Genomic DNA, 18,870 nt, shown 5'->3' with positions numbered 1-18,870 from the left:
AGCTCGCTAATAGTTTCCGATTTCGAAGAATTGTGCGATTCTTTTCGCGCATTAGATAATTCAATTTCTTTCTCTAACTGAGCGAGTTTAATTTTTTCTAACTCTATTTTTGTTTGGTTATCTTTCTCTAACTGAGCTAATTTAGCTTTTTCTAACTCATAATTGTTTTTCTTTTCCTCAAGAATATTATCAATCAAACTCTGAACGAAATCACTATCGTTTTTATAAATCTCACTATTTTCAATTAGCTTCTTTATATCAATAACTCTTGCCCCTTCTTCAACTTTTAAACTTAACTCGTCTGCGACGACTTTTAATTCGTCTTTTTTTAGTTTATTAAGGGACATTTTTTAAACACACTAAAATAACTCAATGTAAATAGACAAACTGAATAACTCAAAGTAAATTTTGCACAGTGAATGAAACAAGGGAAATTGCTCTTACCTCAGAATTTCGGCTTCTTTTTTATTGTCACTCACTAAAAATTTCACTCAAAGATAATATAAATTCCATTGTTAAATAACACGAGCATCGTACACATAGTTCGTTCGTTTCGGTATGCACTTTAAATGATTTCCATAAATCACTAATTCGCTTCCGGGTGACTGGACCACATGTTTGTGGTCACTCTAGTCGATAGCTCTAAGTTTATTTCGTAAATAAGAAGAACACTGGTCTTCAATGGACTGTAGTACTTTATTTTTCAAGACACACGGACTACGTCCGCCATTTATGAAGTTCTCAAGGTATATATAAATCTTTCACAAAAAGGGTGGCGCGGCAGTCGCACATGCGCGAACAGATTGTTTTCAATTTAAATAAAATAATTTGTTTATCATAAGAAGAAAAAATTCTGTAAATGAAAGAGATTGATGAGCAAAACAGGCAGGGAGGACCGTCTCCTTGTATATAATATTTTACATATTATTGTATAATATTATATAATTGTATAATATTTTGCATTCCATTTACATATTACATTTACATATATAATTGTATAATATTTCTCTTCATTCTGAATTGGAGCATAAGGCTTCTATCAAAGCTTTTCATCTCATTCTATTTGTGGTCAGATATTTTGCTTTTCTCCATGTTTTTTCTAGTGCTTTCAATTAGCTAACAATCGTTCTGCATCAAATATTTTCAGGTTTTTCTATTTCCCTGGAGGGTTCTAGTCAAAACCTTGTTTTACTTTAAATTTTCAATGTAACTAATCCTATTCCATTTCCATTTTTTAATTTCAAAATAAATGGGTTTCTGTTTTGCTTTTCTAAGGAATTCTGCATTAAAAATCTTATGGAACCACTTGATATGCAATATTCTTCTTAAACAGTTGTAAATAAATATTTGAAGTTTTTTCATGCTATTTTTATTGCAGTGCCATGTTTCAGATCGATATAGTAGGACAGATTTAACATTAGTATTGAAAATTTTAAATTTTGTTGAATTTGTTATGTTTTTGTTTTTCCAGAATTCATTGAAAATAGCATAACTGTGTCAGGCTTTGTTTAATCTAAGTATATCTTCATCTATTTTTTAAGAGTATGGCATTTAAATGTTTAGGATTAATTTTCAAAATTTTAGTTTTATTTTGGTTGATAATAAGCCCTGCCCTCTATGTTTAAAATGTTTGTCTGCATCTCGGAAAGTGTGTTGGTCAGTAAACATAAATCATGATTAGAAAGATATTCAACAAGGTTCCATCTTACTCTCCTTTTATTCTTCAAAACTCTCTTCATAATCCAATCAACAGCAAATAAAAACCCTGTCTGACACCTGAATCAACCTTAAGGGATTCTGATTGTTTGCGGGCATGGTTCACTCGTATATTATAATTTTTATTTCTGATAATGTTTAGAAAACATTCTGGAAATCCATAGTATTTCAACCGCATGCAGAATGTTACTCTGTAAACTGTCAAACGCCTTCTTAAAATCCATGAAATTTAATTATATTGTTTCTTATATTTTAACTGGTATTTATACTAGATAAAGTTAATATTTATATGTATTCTAACTTTTATAAAATTAAACTTTTTTTTATAAATCTTCTAGGGAGGGGCAAAGAAGAGCACCACCTGGCCCTACCTTGGCTACAGGCTTGGTACTAACTTTAAAATGAAATGATTTCAAATGCCATTTTGAGAAGGTGAGATTTTCTGTGTGTCATTCAGGAAATTTAGATCCATTAACAGACTCTTCACAAAAATCAAAACATTTAATGATGATTTTAACATAAAATGGGTCCTTTCACAAATAGTTTTAGCGTAAGAATGGTTTTTTTCACAAATTATTTTACCTTAAAAATAGACCCCAGCAAAATATATACTTTTAAAATAGACCCTCTGTAATCTTTTTCATTTTAAGAATGAAATTCACATTACTTATAAGCCTAATAAAATTGGTTTTATTCAATTAAAATCTAATGACAATTTATATTGACTCCCATCAGTAATCATTGTACAAGTTTATGGAAGGCAGGACTGAAAATATCAAAACCAGTTTGATCTCCAGAAGAAACAGAAAGAATATAAACTCTGATATTATAATAAAATCCTCCAAATCTCATCAAGTTAAAAAATAAAAACAAATTATAATAATTACAGTTATACTCCTGTGTTACCTCAGACAATCAAACTGGATTTGATGTTTTCAGTCCCGATTCCTTAATCTTTCGGATTGCATAGTCAAATTTTATAAATTTACATACTTTTATTATTACTTCAAATTTATTTTTTTAAAATAATAAGTACATGCTAAAAATTTTTTAAAAATTAATTAAGCGGTTTTGGAGTTTTTCTGTGAATGAGAGAAAACATGAGCTGTAAAACTGAGATTCTTCAGATATCCTTTAGTAGCAAGTCTACACATGTGGGAGGCAATCCTTTTTTCTTGTGACAGTGGTCAGTCAATTAGTATCTAATTAACTAACACCACAGAAAGGACACATACACCTGACATAGAAGTAGAAGAGACTGGTAGGTTTTGGATTCGAGAGCTTTAAATAATCACTACCTCCCAGTTTGGCTGTAGGTGCACTATTCAACTCTTACTATAGTTTCAAAAGGAAATGAATCCTCTAGGACTCTTATCTATGTACGCCTAGATTTCCATACTTGATGTAGTGACCCAAAAAAAATTTCCAAGATCCAAAAGAATTTCAGAGTAATTAATAATAATTAAGAGTAATAGATTGATTAGTTGATTCCTAAACAGATTACGTTTATAAGTCACCACAATTTTTTTTTTTTTTTTAAACAGAGTATATTATAGCTGATATATTTTAAATACAAATAGGTGAAAATTTAAATATTTTTATTGTATGGCAATCTTTCTACACTATTTACAAATAATTATACTGAAGTTATTAAAAAAAATTAATTTTTAAGGAATATGTGGAATAGTTACTTTTTATTAATTTTTTGATGTAATTATACATTTCTTTCTTCAATTTTACAGCATGTTTGAAATTCATGTCACAATTGATATCTTCATTGATGAAAAATTTTTTTCTTCATTTTTTTTCCCCCACCAGATAAATTGAAAAGGTGACCCAAATGCTCACCCTTAACCCTTCATTTCCAGAATTTATAATTTTATCATGAGATTTTTTTTTTTACTTGAAATTTTGAATAAAGGCTTTAAAATAAGAAGTTAGGTCTTTGCAAAAACTCTTTGTTGCTGTATATATCAAATATATAGTATGTTGCACATTTACATTATGAATATGCTAAACGTATTGAATTGAATTCATGCATGAAAAATTTGGAAACTTCTTATCCTTCATGAGGTGAAGGTGCAACCTGCATTTATCACATTTGAAATATGTAGCTTTTACAGTTGATCATTTTGCTCCTTTGTCTAGAGACGTCCTGTTTCACAATGAGACTATTAACTTCATTTGTTGGACACTTGCTCAATATTTTAAAAACAGACAGGCTTGTTTCAAACATGCAACATCTTGAATGAGATGCTTATTCCATTTATAGTCAAATGCAGTTGTATTGAAATCTGTGCTGCAATTTTGCCACTGCTTGAAATGAAAGGTTAAGCAAAGCTAATTTTTTGGATTTTATTTTCAATTGCAAAATCTGTCAGAAGCACCTGAATTCAGGATACATGATAGAGGTGTTACAGCGCTGTCTCTAGATTCACTAAAGAATATCATCATCATGCTTAGGAAAAACAAAATGCAGCATGCAAATGAAACTAACTTTTAACATAACATTTATGAGTATTTTTACTACCAGTAATATTTTTTAGCAAATCACATGTCTGAAATATGGGTCTGGATGTGTCTTGGAAAACTCTGCTTAGTTGCAAAAGTTTTAGAAACAATTTTTAAAGTTCTTTGGAATGCTCTTTAATTGTGATGTCGTGGTTTTCTTAATCATTTCAACAACCTTAAACCTTGTTACTTCAGTAAATGTTTTGGTTTTAGAGATGAACCATATGCCTTATTTTTAAGATGAATCTTTTGCAGCAAATTTATTTCTGAAATTGAAAAAAATTGAAAATATGTTAATGACTAAGAATGTCAAAAGTGAACAGCATATTTATTATTATGTTAATGACTTTAAGAATGTCAGAAATGAACAGCATATTTATTATTCTCAAAGTTGTCTTTAAAAGCTGTTTCTGAAGTGTTTACAGCTGAGCACTGAAGTTTATTATATTAGTTAGAGGTTTCTTTGAAATATTGGGTATGTAATTTACTGAATATTTTCAAGAGATATTATATTAGTCCGAGAAATTAATAGCTGTATCTTGCTTCATTATTCTTTACTGACTTTGCAAAGTTACTTTTTAACATTTTATTGTAAACCTATGTTTCCTTGTTATATTAATATTATGCTAATATGATCTAGATAGTTGATAAATTTTAATGTTTCTTTCAGTATTTCACATCTGTAATGCTGCAATAGCTAGCTATGCATCAACACAGACGTCGAAAAAAAAGGCCTAGTTATGGTGTGAGAACTGTAGAAATATCTAGGGGGAAAAATGGATTTGGTTTCACTATATCAGGGCAAGCTCCTTGTATACTTAGCTGTATTATTACTGGAAGTCCTGCTGAAAAAGCAGGTTTAAGACCTGGTGATTTTTTAATAGCTGTTAATGGTCAAAATGTATCTAAAGCTCCACACGATGATGTAGTGAGATTGATTGGAAGTTCTAGTGATATACTAAAGCTGCAGATTGCTGAAAATTATTATTCAGATTCATCCGAAGAAGAATTTGTATCAATTGTTAAGCCAAGACCAAAATATCCAAATAAAATTCGTAATAGGCAGAATAATAGTGTTTCACGAGCTGAAAAAGTTGTTCAAGATTTGCAAACTGGAGCTCTATTTGTAGATCATATTCAAGGAAATGTAAACGTTGTTCCTAAGCCTAAATCCCAAACTACAAATCACTCTGGACCTAGTAAATCAAATAAAGTATTATTAGATTTGATCTTACAACAAAGGCTTCAGGAAGCTAATAGACACTCTCCTCAAAGCTTCGTTTCTAAACCTTTAAATGTTGCATCAGCATCTGAAAAATCGAAACAAAAATGTTTAAAAAAGAAAGAAAGTAAAGTATTAAAGTCTCGTAGTGATCCTGAGCATTTAAACACTTCATCAAGTTCTACAAGTGAAGTATTTCATTCTATTTTTACTGAACAAGATTTAAATAATATTCTTTATCCAGCAATCTATGCATCCCAAAATGAACAGAAAGATACACAAGATCAAGCTATTTTAAATGCTGTTGTTGGTTATTTAGGTACAATTGAAATGCCAAAAGAACCTCAGTTCCCTAATTCTAGACTACAAACTATACGCAATTGTATAAGAAGACTTCGAATCGAAAAAAAAGTCCATACGTTGGTCCTGATGTCAGTTTTCGCCGATTGTATTATTCTAATAAATCCTCAAGGTATTACTTTAGCAGAGTTTTCTGCTGATAAAATAACTTTCAGTGGTGTATATAGTGATGATAAAAAATTCTTTGGTCTTGTTACAAGCCATGGTGTTAATAATGAGGACTTTCAAGATGAACTAAATACATTAAGTAGTTCCTGTCATGTATTTATGGTAGATCCAAAATTAACTCCTCATCATCAACACATAAAACGAGCCAAAGCTTTTCATATTACATGCACTTCAGATCCCATAACTAATAAATGTAAAGAATTTCCTGAATCTGCTGATAGTATACTTCAAGCTGTAGTTGGATTGTATAGAAATAAATTAGATATTAATAATGATATTCTACATGGGTTAGAGTTTCATGTAAATATGTCTCCCCAGCCAAGCAACACTAGTAGCAATAGCAGTAATAGTGACAGTGGAATTGGTTTCCGAGATGAAGGTAAGTAATTTTTTTTTTCTCTAATCAGAATTATTTTTCTAAGTCAAAAATATTTCGAATTTTAAATATATGTTTTTACTGGGACTGTATTTTTTAAGTAAAAACTAGCTGTGACTATTGTGTTAGAGCTAGCATATAAAGCTATTAGTATAGTTATTTAAAAATAATGAATTTGATTGTTTCAGTTATAATTTTTATGAAATAGGTTGAGTGTAATGCTTTAAAAATAAAAGAGAATTGACAATGATTTCATCTTATTGTTAGGAATTTTCTTTTATAAATTTTTTAAGCCCAGTTTTTAAATCCTTTTCCATGTTTGTCAAAAGAAAGATTCTTCAATTATTTTTTATTTTTTTTAATGGCGGGCACTTGGGGTTTGTCCCATTGGCCACAGAAATGCAAGAACTGCTACTCTCTTTTCGTTACCCAGTGGGCACCTGTGGCGAAGCCACGGCGGTGGAGCAGCGTCGTCCACGACACGCAACCACAAACCTGTTTATAGGGCGGGTCACATTGACACACAAAGAGGAAAGGACATAGAACACAGAGAGAGAAAGAAACATCCATGCCCTGAGCAGGATTTGAACCCGTGACCAATGACTCCGCAGTCAGACACGCTAACCACTCGGCCACCTGGTTGGCTTGATTCTTCAATTAAATAATTAAATTTAAAAAAAAAAAAGTTCCTTACAGTTTTTTGAAGTTTTCAGTTTTTTTAAATGTTATTTTTATTGCATAAGTTAAAAAAGAATCCAGTTGTTTAATTTTTTATTGATATCAAGATTGTGACAGTTTGTCTAAAAATACCACAAATAAATTAAATTGTACATCTTTTTATAACTCTATTTTTAAGTGACAGAAAAGAAATTTGATAGGTAAAAATATAAATTTTTTGAAAGAATTTTTGGATTGATATAAGGAATAAGCTTAATTTGAGGGAAAAAAACATTTTTCTCTGTTTGAGGGAATAAAATTTATGCAGAAAATTTTCTTTCCCCACCCATATAGAAATAACTATAGATTGCCTGATGCAAAGCCTTTTTATCACATGACCAGAAAGTGACAAATTTAAACATATCTCTTTTATTTTGTAACTAAGCCATAAATGGAGACATTTATTTTTAAGCTTTTGCTTGCTTGCAGTTTTGTCAGCCGCCAAATGATAAACATTTTTTATACAGTGTTTTTTATTCACATTAAAGACAGTAACAGTTGCAATTTAAAAAATTTAGGTAAACAATTTACTGTGTGAAAATACTAATAAATGTATCCACGTTATCTAATGAATGTCATGTATTAAGTGTTGTTTTTAATGTTATAAATAAGCAAGACCATCAAAGCTACCCATATACAGGGTATCCGCAAACCTGGAAAGTCATGAAATGTCATGATTTTAACTATTTTTTTAAAAAAAAGTCATGAATTTAGGTAGCCAAAAAATCTAATTATTAAACTGTAATTTACCCTCCCCCCAATTACTTGGCGTTCCGAATATCTGAATTTGTAACAAACTCCCCACTCACAGTCATATTTTATCAAAATATAAAATGTTTTTATGTTCTTTAAAAATTGCGTTCTTTTAAAAAATGAATGAAGAAAAAAAAATGTCATTTCTAGAGCAAATTATCTTTTAAATTTCTGTGATTTCAGAATTTTTATTATTTATTTTTTAATTTTATAAATTTAAAATTCTAGCTGAAGCAAGCCAGTGATTGGCGAATTATTTTTATTCCAAAATGAGAACAGAAAAATCAGAAGTATTTCTTTCCTTTCCCTTGAACAAGAAAAGTATCTTTAGAATATAACTCCACAGAAAAAAGAAAAAAAATCACTTTTGAGCTATTTTATTGATTCAAATCTTTATTTTCTCTGTTTTTTAAATTAAAAATCTATAAATATGAAGATGCAGAGTATAACAGTTTTGGTTACACTATAATTTCAATTAATGTTATTATGATGCTTTTTTAAATTTACTCTTGTGTTTTTGTCAGAGGAAATAGTAACTTCGTTAAGTCATGAAAAATTCTTGGAATTAGTCATGGAAAATCATGAAAAGTCATGAATTTGAAAATCTAAAATGTAGCAGATACCCTGCATATATTAAATGTGATACATCTTAAATGAAGCCTTAACAGCACATTACTGTGTTATGTCTTACATCAAAGCGTATCAAGTTATGATATTTAATAACATGATTGAAGTATTTAAGATTTTATTTTATTCCAGGAAATGCAAGTGATCGTGTCTGTGTTGTAGATGTAGACAATTATCACCAATACAGTACAAATAGTCTTGATCGACAGGCTTTTTCAATACCTGGATTTGGCTTGCTTGAGTCACCATTAAGGTCTTTTTCATTGTCTCAAGATGGTCCTTTATTATCTCAAAAGTCAATGAATCCTTCACAAGCTCATGAAATGAGAGTGAATAATAATAAATCACCTAGTTGCCAATTTGATCGTCTTACAGTTAGAGCTATGCCAGATCCTGTGGGGTTTGAGCGCAATTGCAATAGTTTTAGTACCGATAATTTAGAACAAAATAAGTTGTCAATGACACAAAATAGTTTACAAAACCTGATGCAGTATAATCAAGATTCTGCTATCTGTTCTAAAAGTAACAAAAATGCTGCTAGAATCAGATTTTGTAATATTGATAGTTTAAATAAAGATTTATATGATTCTACAAAAAATTCAGTATTGATTGAATCTAGTCCAAATAAATTGAGTCCTAAAGTTTATGGGTTCAATTATTCTTTGAAATCTGGTGATGAGATGGGGTTTTGCAATACATCTGCAGATTCTGTAGGCTGGGAATGTACTTCTTGTAGCACTGAAGAATTGCAAGTTCAATCCAGGCATTTAATGTTTCATGAAGCTCAAGATACCACAGAGCAAGAAGAAGATGGTAGTCAAGATGTTCATCCTCCTACTCAAGAAGAAGATTCTGAATCAGAAATTCTTGCGGTATGTATAGCTATGATTTAACTCACATAAATTCTTAACCTGAACAATGTTTCAGACACTGGTGTCGTAACCAGGGGGGTCCGGACCCCCCCAATAATTGGGAAGGCAGGGTCCATTATTTTGAGCAAATATTTCTGTTTTGTTTCTATGTGTTTTACTCCCTTTTTTACGTAGTGCAACTTATTATATTCTATTATTAAGAGAAAATTATTTAAAAATAAAGTACACAAAAATTGCACTACATAAAAAATAAAACAAGTGCTTAGAGAATCTACAAGAATTGCAATCGACAGGGGACTAGAGAAAATCTTGAGTGAAGGATACCTTGGAAATACTTGGATACTATCTGACAGCCGTAGTTCAATTCAACACCTCAAAAATTGGGCCCTCATTGGAGATAAAACCAGTTTTTCGATCTTACAAAAAGTAAAGCTCATTACCCAGCAGCATGAGGTCCACTTTCAATGGATCCCGTCCCACGTCGATATCCACGGAAACGAGTTGACTGACAATCTTGCAAAGAAGGGACTAGACCATCCAGTCCCCTCCACCTCAGAGCTTACATACCTTGAACTTTTCGCAAGGCAAAAGGCTCAGAACAAACAAAAGTGGCTGCCTCCACCTACTCACTACTGGTATAAAGCAAAAAGACCTGGACTCTATCTCTTCCTGGTGACAGGCAGACCAACACTTGCTTATCCTGACTGGCCAGTAGACACCTGAAAAATCTCACTTTTTCTGCTAATCAAAAGATCTTTCCTCTTTGCCCTAAATGCAAACAAAACCAGGCATCACCTGAGCACATCTTGAACTGTTCAGGGCTGGACTGGAACGACATTCATTCCTCTCCCCTTTTAGTTTCAGACTTCCTAATTGTCAACGGATTTATTGATCTGATCTGACTCAGTCAGACTAGATGGGAATTGGCTACAACAACAAGAATTGTCATTGTTACCCTTTCCTTCAATAAGCAATAAAACGCTCTTTGCACCCATTCTTTTTCTCCATTGAATTAGCCACCAACGAAAAGTCATTTGATACCTCAAAAATAGCTGCCTCAGTTTACGCTATGGGACAATGTCTTTTGCATTTTGAAATTATCTTTATCTTATTTATGGCTCTGGACTCCTTTGCCATGTTTTAAAAATGTGGGATATCGACAGAACTATCTCTTTGTTGGCTATCTATTCATAAATTGCCCCAAACAGGCAGTTATGTTGAATTTCTAGGAAAACAGATCTATTAAACTTTTAGGGATTTAGGTAGAGGGAGACTCTTGTTGAAATTTTCTTTTTTTTTCTGGTGATTTTGTTAAGAGACTTTCTCTGATATATAATCATTTTAAATCTTCTCTTACAAGGTGCACACAGTTTTATTCCACCATAATTTAAATTAGCTAGTACTTCCAGCTGAAATTTTGCCAAATGTAAATATTCTGTTTACTTTTATTTTGTTTAATTAATTTTTTTAACTTAATATTATCTGCTGTTTTTTTTTCATCAAGGAGACAATCAATTTCCTGTAAGACATACAGTTTGCTTTCCAGCTTAAAATCCGTAAGACTTAGAAACATCAAATTATGAAGGTGTGTAGAAAATATGCTAGGAGTTAGAAAGAATACTAGAAAATACAGTTTGATTATTAGTTTTTTTTTATAATCGTTGAAAAACTGACTCAATTTTGAGACTATGTTTAGCTACGTAGCCTTGACATTTTAAAACCAATCCAGAAGACAAGGAAATTCCTGGATCAGTTCCCAGAGGTATTGAATTGTCATAAGAACTTGGAGGAGTTTATGACCCCGACAGATTTAATATGCACCAGTCACCATTTTACTCATGGGTATTATTCGGCCGGCTGAATTCGAACTTCCATTCTCACGAGCAGGAGTCCATAGCCCTACCAACCAAGCTATCGTGGCCAAGTTATTAGTTTATTTTATTACAGTCATTGAACAGCCCACCCAATTTCGAGTTTACGACTACTAATGTTCAGCTCCGTAGCCTTGTAATTTTGAACCCAATCCATCATACAAGAGAATCCAGGATTGGAAGAAATTTTTGCCTTCATGGAGGACGTTTTGATGGAACTCACCCGCATTTACGGTACATAGAGAGGAAGAACACAAGTGCCTTCCACGGTTTGCCTGACGTTAAAGGGACTCTAACCCATGATCCGCCTACCACAGAGGATATTTCACGTCAGCACTGCGGTCGGTAAAAGTTGGGTGTGAAATTCATATCGACCAACCATCACTGGGATTCGAACTCGGTGCACCTCATTCAAGGAGAATGCTCTATTCCTTGAGTCCATCTTCATTGAGTAATAACTCTGCGGCAGGTGCCAATTTTCTAATTTTATTAATTGGTTCCAATTTCATTGATTTGCCGAAATTTAGTCATCTTCAAAATGTAAATGGTAATTCAATCGTAATTTTTGTAGAAAAAAAATGGAAATAAACTGTTTTTCCTCTTATTCTGCAATAAATGCAGAAGCAACAACGAGGGTTAATGAGCGATAAGGAACAGGGAGCGGAGCCGTCCAGTTTTTTAAATAATTGTTAAATTATTAGTTTTTAACATGCATAATTTAAAAAAAAATAAGAAAAACATTTTTCAGTATTAATAAAAAGTAATTAAAGACTGTCATCAGATGGAAAAGAACCCACGATCTCACAGTTTTGTGTTAGATTTCATAATCATCAGCCCCAAATATACATACCTGCCTTGCGGATATTTTTTTAATATTTTTTTTTAAAATTTAATAAATTAAGTCATTTGGATACTTGACATTCTGAAAAAATTCTTTCCAAATTACAAATTTTAACGTTTGTAACAAGTATCTTCAGTTCATTTAGAAGTAAACCATAATTCGGCTTATCTTATTTATTTTCAGCTTATGTATATGCACCAAAAATAAATTAAAAACTAGACTGTATATAACACAAGGACTGCAAATTTAACTGTCGGATATAAAACCTTATTTAAGATTGATAATGATAAAAAGATGAAAAATCTACATTCCTCTAATTAAATACTTTAAAAATAGTCTGCTTTTAGGTTATAATGTTCGTAATTACCTTAATAAACTTTAATCGTAATGTCGGGGTTTCGCCGATAGAAGACATTTAATATATCAATGAAACACACTAAAGCTTTATATCAGTTAGCAATTAGTTTCAGAATTACAACTATAGAATAATTATTTTTATGATAGAATGAAAGGTTTTAAAAGACAAATATTTGTTAATGTTTAATATTTAATCAAAGAAAAATCATAACCCATATTGAAATCTAACGAATAGCCCCTGATAAATTTTGTGACTAAAAATATTGAAACCTGATTGATTTCCGGATTTTAAAAACACCTTCTAGTTTTACTATTCAATCAAATTGGTTTCGATGTCTCTCATCCCACCTGTCTCACTAGTGATTCAGCACATTTTGATATCATTTTTGTTTCGTTCTTACTTAATATTAATTTGTTTGTGACAATTATGTTTTAAACACATTTTTGCGAGAAACTTACAAATATAATATTGAGGACATTAACTGAAATATTATTATTATTATTATTTGTATTCTTCTTTTACTTGTATCATCCACACCGACAAGCAACTGTCTGCTCTAAATGCTGCGATAATGTAAAATGAGATAACCAAACAAAACGTATGGAGTTATTTAAATTCATGCTCAAAAGTATTAATTGTTTTTTTGAATTGACAATTTCAGTCATCTTTTAGGCATTTAAAACTGCAGCATATCACATGAAAGTATTAAATATATCACACAATAAAGTAAAATAAAAGAGAATTCTGATCCTTAGGAACTGATATTAAATAGTCTCATCATCGAATAATGGAGCATAATTACCTTTTAAACAAATCAAATTTTTTTTTACCTTTTAAACTAAAAATTTGCTTAACACATTTTTGCGAGCATAAATTTTTAAATAATTTATTAATACTCAAATTGTTGAAAAGATGATATGATAACGAAGTTTTTTATTTTATTCAGGCATTTATTTATATTTTTTTCATTTATTTTTATTTTATTAAATTAAATGCACACGTTTAAAATAAAAACAAAATTTCATATATAGTTTCGATTTACAATTTTAAGAAATTGTTTCGACTTTGATTTGGAAATTTAAAAGCCTTATTAATTAAAAAATTGCGAAGCCTTATCAACTTTAGACACATAATAACAACAAAAATCAAGGAGTTAAAAATAGAAACGAATATGATCAATAAACAATAAAATCATAAGCTAACTAAATAAATTAATTTTGCGTATGAAATATAATATTACAAATTAAACATATTTCATATTTAGGGGAAACATGGAAAATTTGGTCATACAGGAGTTTTAAAAAGTTTTTTTCTCGTGTTTAAACATTTGTTTAGCTGATGATCATTTGATTTCAATGCTCCATTAAACAAAATCCTATGTTGTTTCTGTCTATTATCAGTAAGGAAATTAAAATAAAATTACATTTGTTATCTCAATTTCATCCAGAACAGACTAAATCAAGAATTTTGGCAGATAGGCCAGTCAAAGAAGGAATTGAATAGTGGCCCGAAATTTAAATAAATAAACAAAAAAATTCACAATGTATATATAAAAAACTGCGCAAACCTTTCACGTTTTCCCTAACCACAACCAAAATTGATATAATAAAAACATTTGCTTACCTCCAACGTGAAAGATTTATGTCTTCTTAATATTCAACGAAAATTTGAGGTAGAAATTCCAATTCACGGATTCTCTTACGATTAATTTGAAAAATAACAAAATAAAATCAACTTCAAAAATTAAGTAAATAAAACTATTAGGCTAGTTGAAATATTTAAGATGATTAAAAGAAAAAAATCTTTTATAATAAATTAGAAAAAATATCTAAATTTTCTATGAAAGAAAATTTAGAATTGAACGAGGTCCAATTTAAAGGCACTATGGAAATCTCAAGACAGAGTGACCCCAAGGAATTCTAAGAAGACTCTCCCCCCATTTACAACCCAAGAAATTTTTCTTCCTAGAAATTTATGAGCAGAAATCAGACAAAAGGGTGTTTCTGTGGATATCTGATATTTTTGAAGTTAGGAAAAAAGAGCCCCGAGGCAATATAAAGAAGATAAAAACATTTTCTCACAGTGTAAGGTGAGAAGGCTATTTGACAACTCTGTGGGTGGTAGCTACGAAAATGGGGATATTTTCATTAAAGGAAAGACGTTTTTATTGCTCTTTTAGTTAGAAAAGTGAAGAGTAACAACTATTTTATATTTGTAAACACTTCGATTAGATTTTGAAAAGAATCCGACAATGTAAGAAAGAAAAAAATATGTATGTTATGGGCTTCAGAGGGCCTCAGCTCTGAATAAAACTTAAAAAAAAGACGAAAAAAGTGGGGTTTGGGAGTCCTCTTAAGTTATAAATAATAAATGAGTTAGAATTAAAAAAGAAAAAACTAATGCAATGAGATTTTAGACTTTTGGGGGCCCCATTAGAAATCGGGGCCCTGGGCCAGGGCCCACTTGGCCCATCCTTAAAAACGGCTCTGAATAAATCTATATTAAACAGCATCATCATGTCAACATAAGATCAGATATTAACATAAGTATATAGCGAAACAATTCATAAAGTTAAAATAATGAATTTTTTTTTCCATTTACTATTATTTTTTGCCCTTTCCCATGACGTTACATTATTAGATTAACCGAAACACATTTTTTTTACGAAGTTCAATTAAACGAAGTAAAGATTTAACAATTCATAGCTGCTGACATGCTGCATTTGGTATGCAGCTATTGATAAAGCAAGCCAATTCATTACAGGGTAACAAAAAAGTATAGGGATCACTTTTGTGGTTATCTACCACTAAAGTTTTAAAACCTTTTTACATATATGGCATACTGATCTAAAGCTCTGCTATTAGACATTCAATTGCAATACTATTTCATAAAATCACAAAAATGCCTTTGAAGAAATTTGACAAAAAGCTAATTGGTCAAGTACAAGCATTTTTAGAACTTTGATGGAGCCATAGGATTATACAAACCCATTTTAAAAATAAAGGTATTGCGATTTCACTCAGCCATATCAGTCACACCAAGAATTCAAAACTCGGATCGATGCAAAATAATGCAAAACCAAAAAGAAGTGGACAGCCAAGCAAATTGAAGAAATCAGATTTGCAGAAGCTTGATAAGATGACATCAAAACCGGATCCACCAACACAGGCAAGCATGGCTAAAGCTCTTAACGTGAGTCAGCAAGTTGTAAGCTATCAACTAAAACAAAAGTTGAAGAAAAAATGCCATAAAAAACCTAAATGTCATCATTTAAGTGAGAGATCGGTGCAGATTAGGAGGCAACGTTCATGGCCCCTCTACAAGCTTCTCCGTAAGGACAGATGGCGAAAGTTCATTACAACTGATGAAGCTTGGATCTATCTATCTGATACCAATGCTAAATCTAAAATTCAATATCTTAGCCGTGGGCAGAGCAGGCGAGATTTGACACCATCAACCAAGGTGCCTCATCTCAAAGGCGTAATGGTTTGGATGGGCATATCCGCCCATGGTGTGATCAAACCTCGGTTTGTGAAACCTGGGGCCAAAATAAGTTCTGAGTATTACATACAGAAGATATTAAAGCCCTTTCTTTAGGATGATTACTGCAGATTGTACCCTAATGGTGATGCTGTGTTCCATCAGGACTCTGCCCCATCGCATGCATCTAAGGTCACCCAGAAATTCCTAACAGATCAGCAAGTGCAATTCCTGAGACCAGAACAAAGGATTCCAAACAGTCCTGATGCTGCACCATGCGACTATTTCCTATGGGGACATCTGAAAAACAAACTGAATAAGCGAAGAATTTCTACATTGAGAGGCTTTCAAAGAGCTATTAGAGAAGAGGTGAAGAAAATCACCCAGGAAATCATTTTGCGGGAAAATCATGGCTGAAGCGTTGTAGACAAATCTATTATGCTGGAGGTCGACATATTGAGAAGCATCGCTGAATTTATGTAATAAATTTTGGAAATAAAAACATTCAAAAATGATCCCTATATTTTTTTGTTACCCTGTATAGTTAAAATTTACCACAAACAAGTTTCTCTTAATTTTTATCTCAAAAAAATATCTTTTGTTTTTTATTTCAATTACCATTGATTTTAAAATATTTTGTCTCATAGAAATGTTACCAAAGCGTAACTATGAACAAAATAAATGTGATATACATGGGCTTAGATGTGACTTTGTGCTTAAATGCCATTTGTGTTGTTCCTTGAGTTTACCTGATGAAATAAACTAAAAACTATATCATTATTAAAGACTTTGCAATAAACGTTTTTTAATTATATCTAAAATCTTATATTTTTATTTTCTTCAAAAAAGTTTCCATATTTTCAAAATTGTTTTAAAAAATGACCTAATTATGATTGTTAATTATTATTTTTCTCATATTATCTTGTAAAAATTTATTCACTGTTGGGTGATTTCAAATTTGCTACGTTTGTTTTATTTTCCTTTAAATTTTATCTTGCTTAACGATAACTTATTTAAAAGTCAAGATGATATACATCATTTAAAATCAATGAATAATGTGATGAGCTTTGGTGGCTCATGAGATAGAGCACTCGCCTGCCAATGAGATGATCCGGGCTCTATTCTGAACGATGGCTGGTAGAAACTAATTCCGCATTCGACTTGCACAGACCACAGTACTGACATAAATAACCTCAGTGGTAGACTGGTTAGAGTCCCCTTGCCATCAAGCTAACCGTGCGAGGTTTTCATGTTTTTTCTCTTCGTGTAACGCAAATGCGGGTTAGTTCCATCGGAAATTCCTCCATGAAGGAAAATTTCTCCTAATTCTTGATCGAGGAGTTCTCTTGTCTTCTGGATTGGTTCAAAATTACAAGGCTACGGAGTTAAACATTGGTAATCGTAACCGAAATCTGTGTCGGCTGTTCAACGATGGTTATAAAATCAAACTGGTTTGGGCTGTGATTGCTCAGGGGATAGAGCGTTCACCTTCAAGTGAGTTGAACCGGATTCGAATCCCAGCGATGGCTGGTCGATACAATTTCCCCTCCTGTCTGGCACCGACCACAGTGCTGACGTAAAATATCCTCAGTAGTAGACGTATCCCCTTGCCGTTAGGCTAACCTTGGGAGTTTTTCGGGGCTTTCCTCTCCAAGTAACGCAAATGTGGGTTAGTTCCATCAGAAGTCATCAACAAAGGCAAATTTCTCCCAATACTTGATTCGCTAGTTTCCGAGTCATAACCCAAAATTTGGGTCGATTGTACAACAACGATTATGAAATAAAGTGAAATCAAACTGGTTTTAAAGTTTTCAATTTCGTTTATCTTAATAGTGATTCTAAAGATTTCCTTATAGTTTTATCCCGCTCTTAAATAGTAGTAGTACCTAATTTATAAATTTAATTCTTAAAGACGATTCTGAAATTATATATGAGGACGAGCACTCTGCATGGTATCAAGATGTTTCAGTTTTAATAATAATGTATTGAATGTTAGTAAAAGATGTTGACTTGGTTGTGAAATATAATTAATTTATGTTTAATGTCATATTTTTATCATGTATTAAGAAAAAGTTACTTTTATCAATCTATGCGTGTATGTATTTCGGATATATATATATATATATAAAACAAACTTTTTCCTCAAGTAATTTGAAATTAACAGTCCAAGTATGGTCCCCCCCCCAATAAATTTTATCTAACAACGTCAATGGTTTCAGATAAGATCTCCTTGTTATTCAATGAAAAAATCTTGGTTATTCAATGAAGTCGATTGACCCAATATTCACATCAAACAATTTAATAACACATTTTGTTTGGACTAAACCGAAGAGCGATTCTTGCTAGTTACATTGTACCATTATTAAATTAAGACTAAATTTGTTTAACTTATAAAATCTTAATTCCTTTTTTATACATATTCTTCTCTTTGTTTCTTTTTTTCATTTGATTCTAGTCCAAATAGAAAAACAATCGCTGAGATTAAATTGACAGTCACTGAAAGAGAGAATGAAGCAAGGCGCTTTTATATAAGAGAGAAAATAGAATTTACTTTCTTACCCCATTGTGTGATATCTCATTTTAAGAAAGATTTAGAAATTATTACATCAGGATTTTAAGGGTTTATTCAATGAAAACTTTATTTATTTATTTATCTGTACATATGTTTTTTATTTATTTATCTCAATTATATTTTATTACCTTTATTTTAGACTTAAACTTAGAGGTTGGGCAGCTCTGACGAGCAGGGCACATCGACCAGAGGTCTATTGTACCCAAACCCTAAAATCATGATTAGCATGAAAGCCCTATAGCTGAAATAAAATTCAGCAAGCACCTTACGGGAACATCTTGCAGTTCCCAGGCATTGACGATATGCTGCCCTAAATGCTCAAATCTTTGAGCAGAATAGACCTCACAATCACAGAGTATGTGTTGTGATGTCTCTTCTTAGAGATGACAACCCCTGCAAAGAGAATTGGATTCTATTCCCATTATG

The 18,870-nt window shown here is 31.5% G+C and overlaps 1 protein-coding gene across 3 annotated transcripts in view; it reads left to right on the top strand.

Annotated features, from left to right (window-relative positions):
* Positions 1 to 18,870, top strand: part of LOC107439058 (regulator of G-protein signaling loco) — an 81,526-nt gene that overhangs the window by 6,146 nt on the left and 56,510 nt on the right. For 2 of the 3 annotated variants that reach the window (XM_016051524.3, XM_016051523.3), the window contains exons 2-4: positions 2,055 to 2,148; positions 4,898 to 6,356; positions 8,583 to 9,322. In XM_016051524.3, the coding sequence (XP_015907010.1) occupies positions 4,931 to 6,356; positions 8,583 to 9,322 (2,166 nt within the window). In that variant the 5' untranslated portion in view covers positions 2,055 to 2,148; positions 4,898 to 4,930. Of the gene's footprint in view, positions 1 to 2,054; positions 2,149 to 2,245; positions 2,267 to 4,897; positions 6,357 to 8,582; positions 9,323 to 18,870 lie in introns of those variants that run through there. The other variant, XM_043054149.2, reaches the window with a different exon arrangement.

Source organism: Parasteatoda tepidariorum, chromosome X2, assembly GCF_043381705.1.
Source record: "Parasteatoda tepidariorum isolate YZ-2023 chromosome X2, CAS_Ptep_4.0, whole genome shotgun sequence".
Classification (NCBI taxonomy): domain Eukaryota; kingdom Metazoa; phylum Arthropoda; class Arachnida; order Araneae; family Theridiidae; genus Parasteatoda; species Parasteatoda tepidariorum.
The sequence above is the reverse complement of the archived record's forward strand: the minus strand, read 5'-3'. Positions and strand labels throughout refer to the sequence as shown.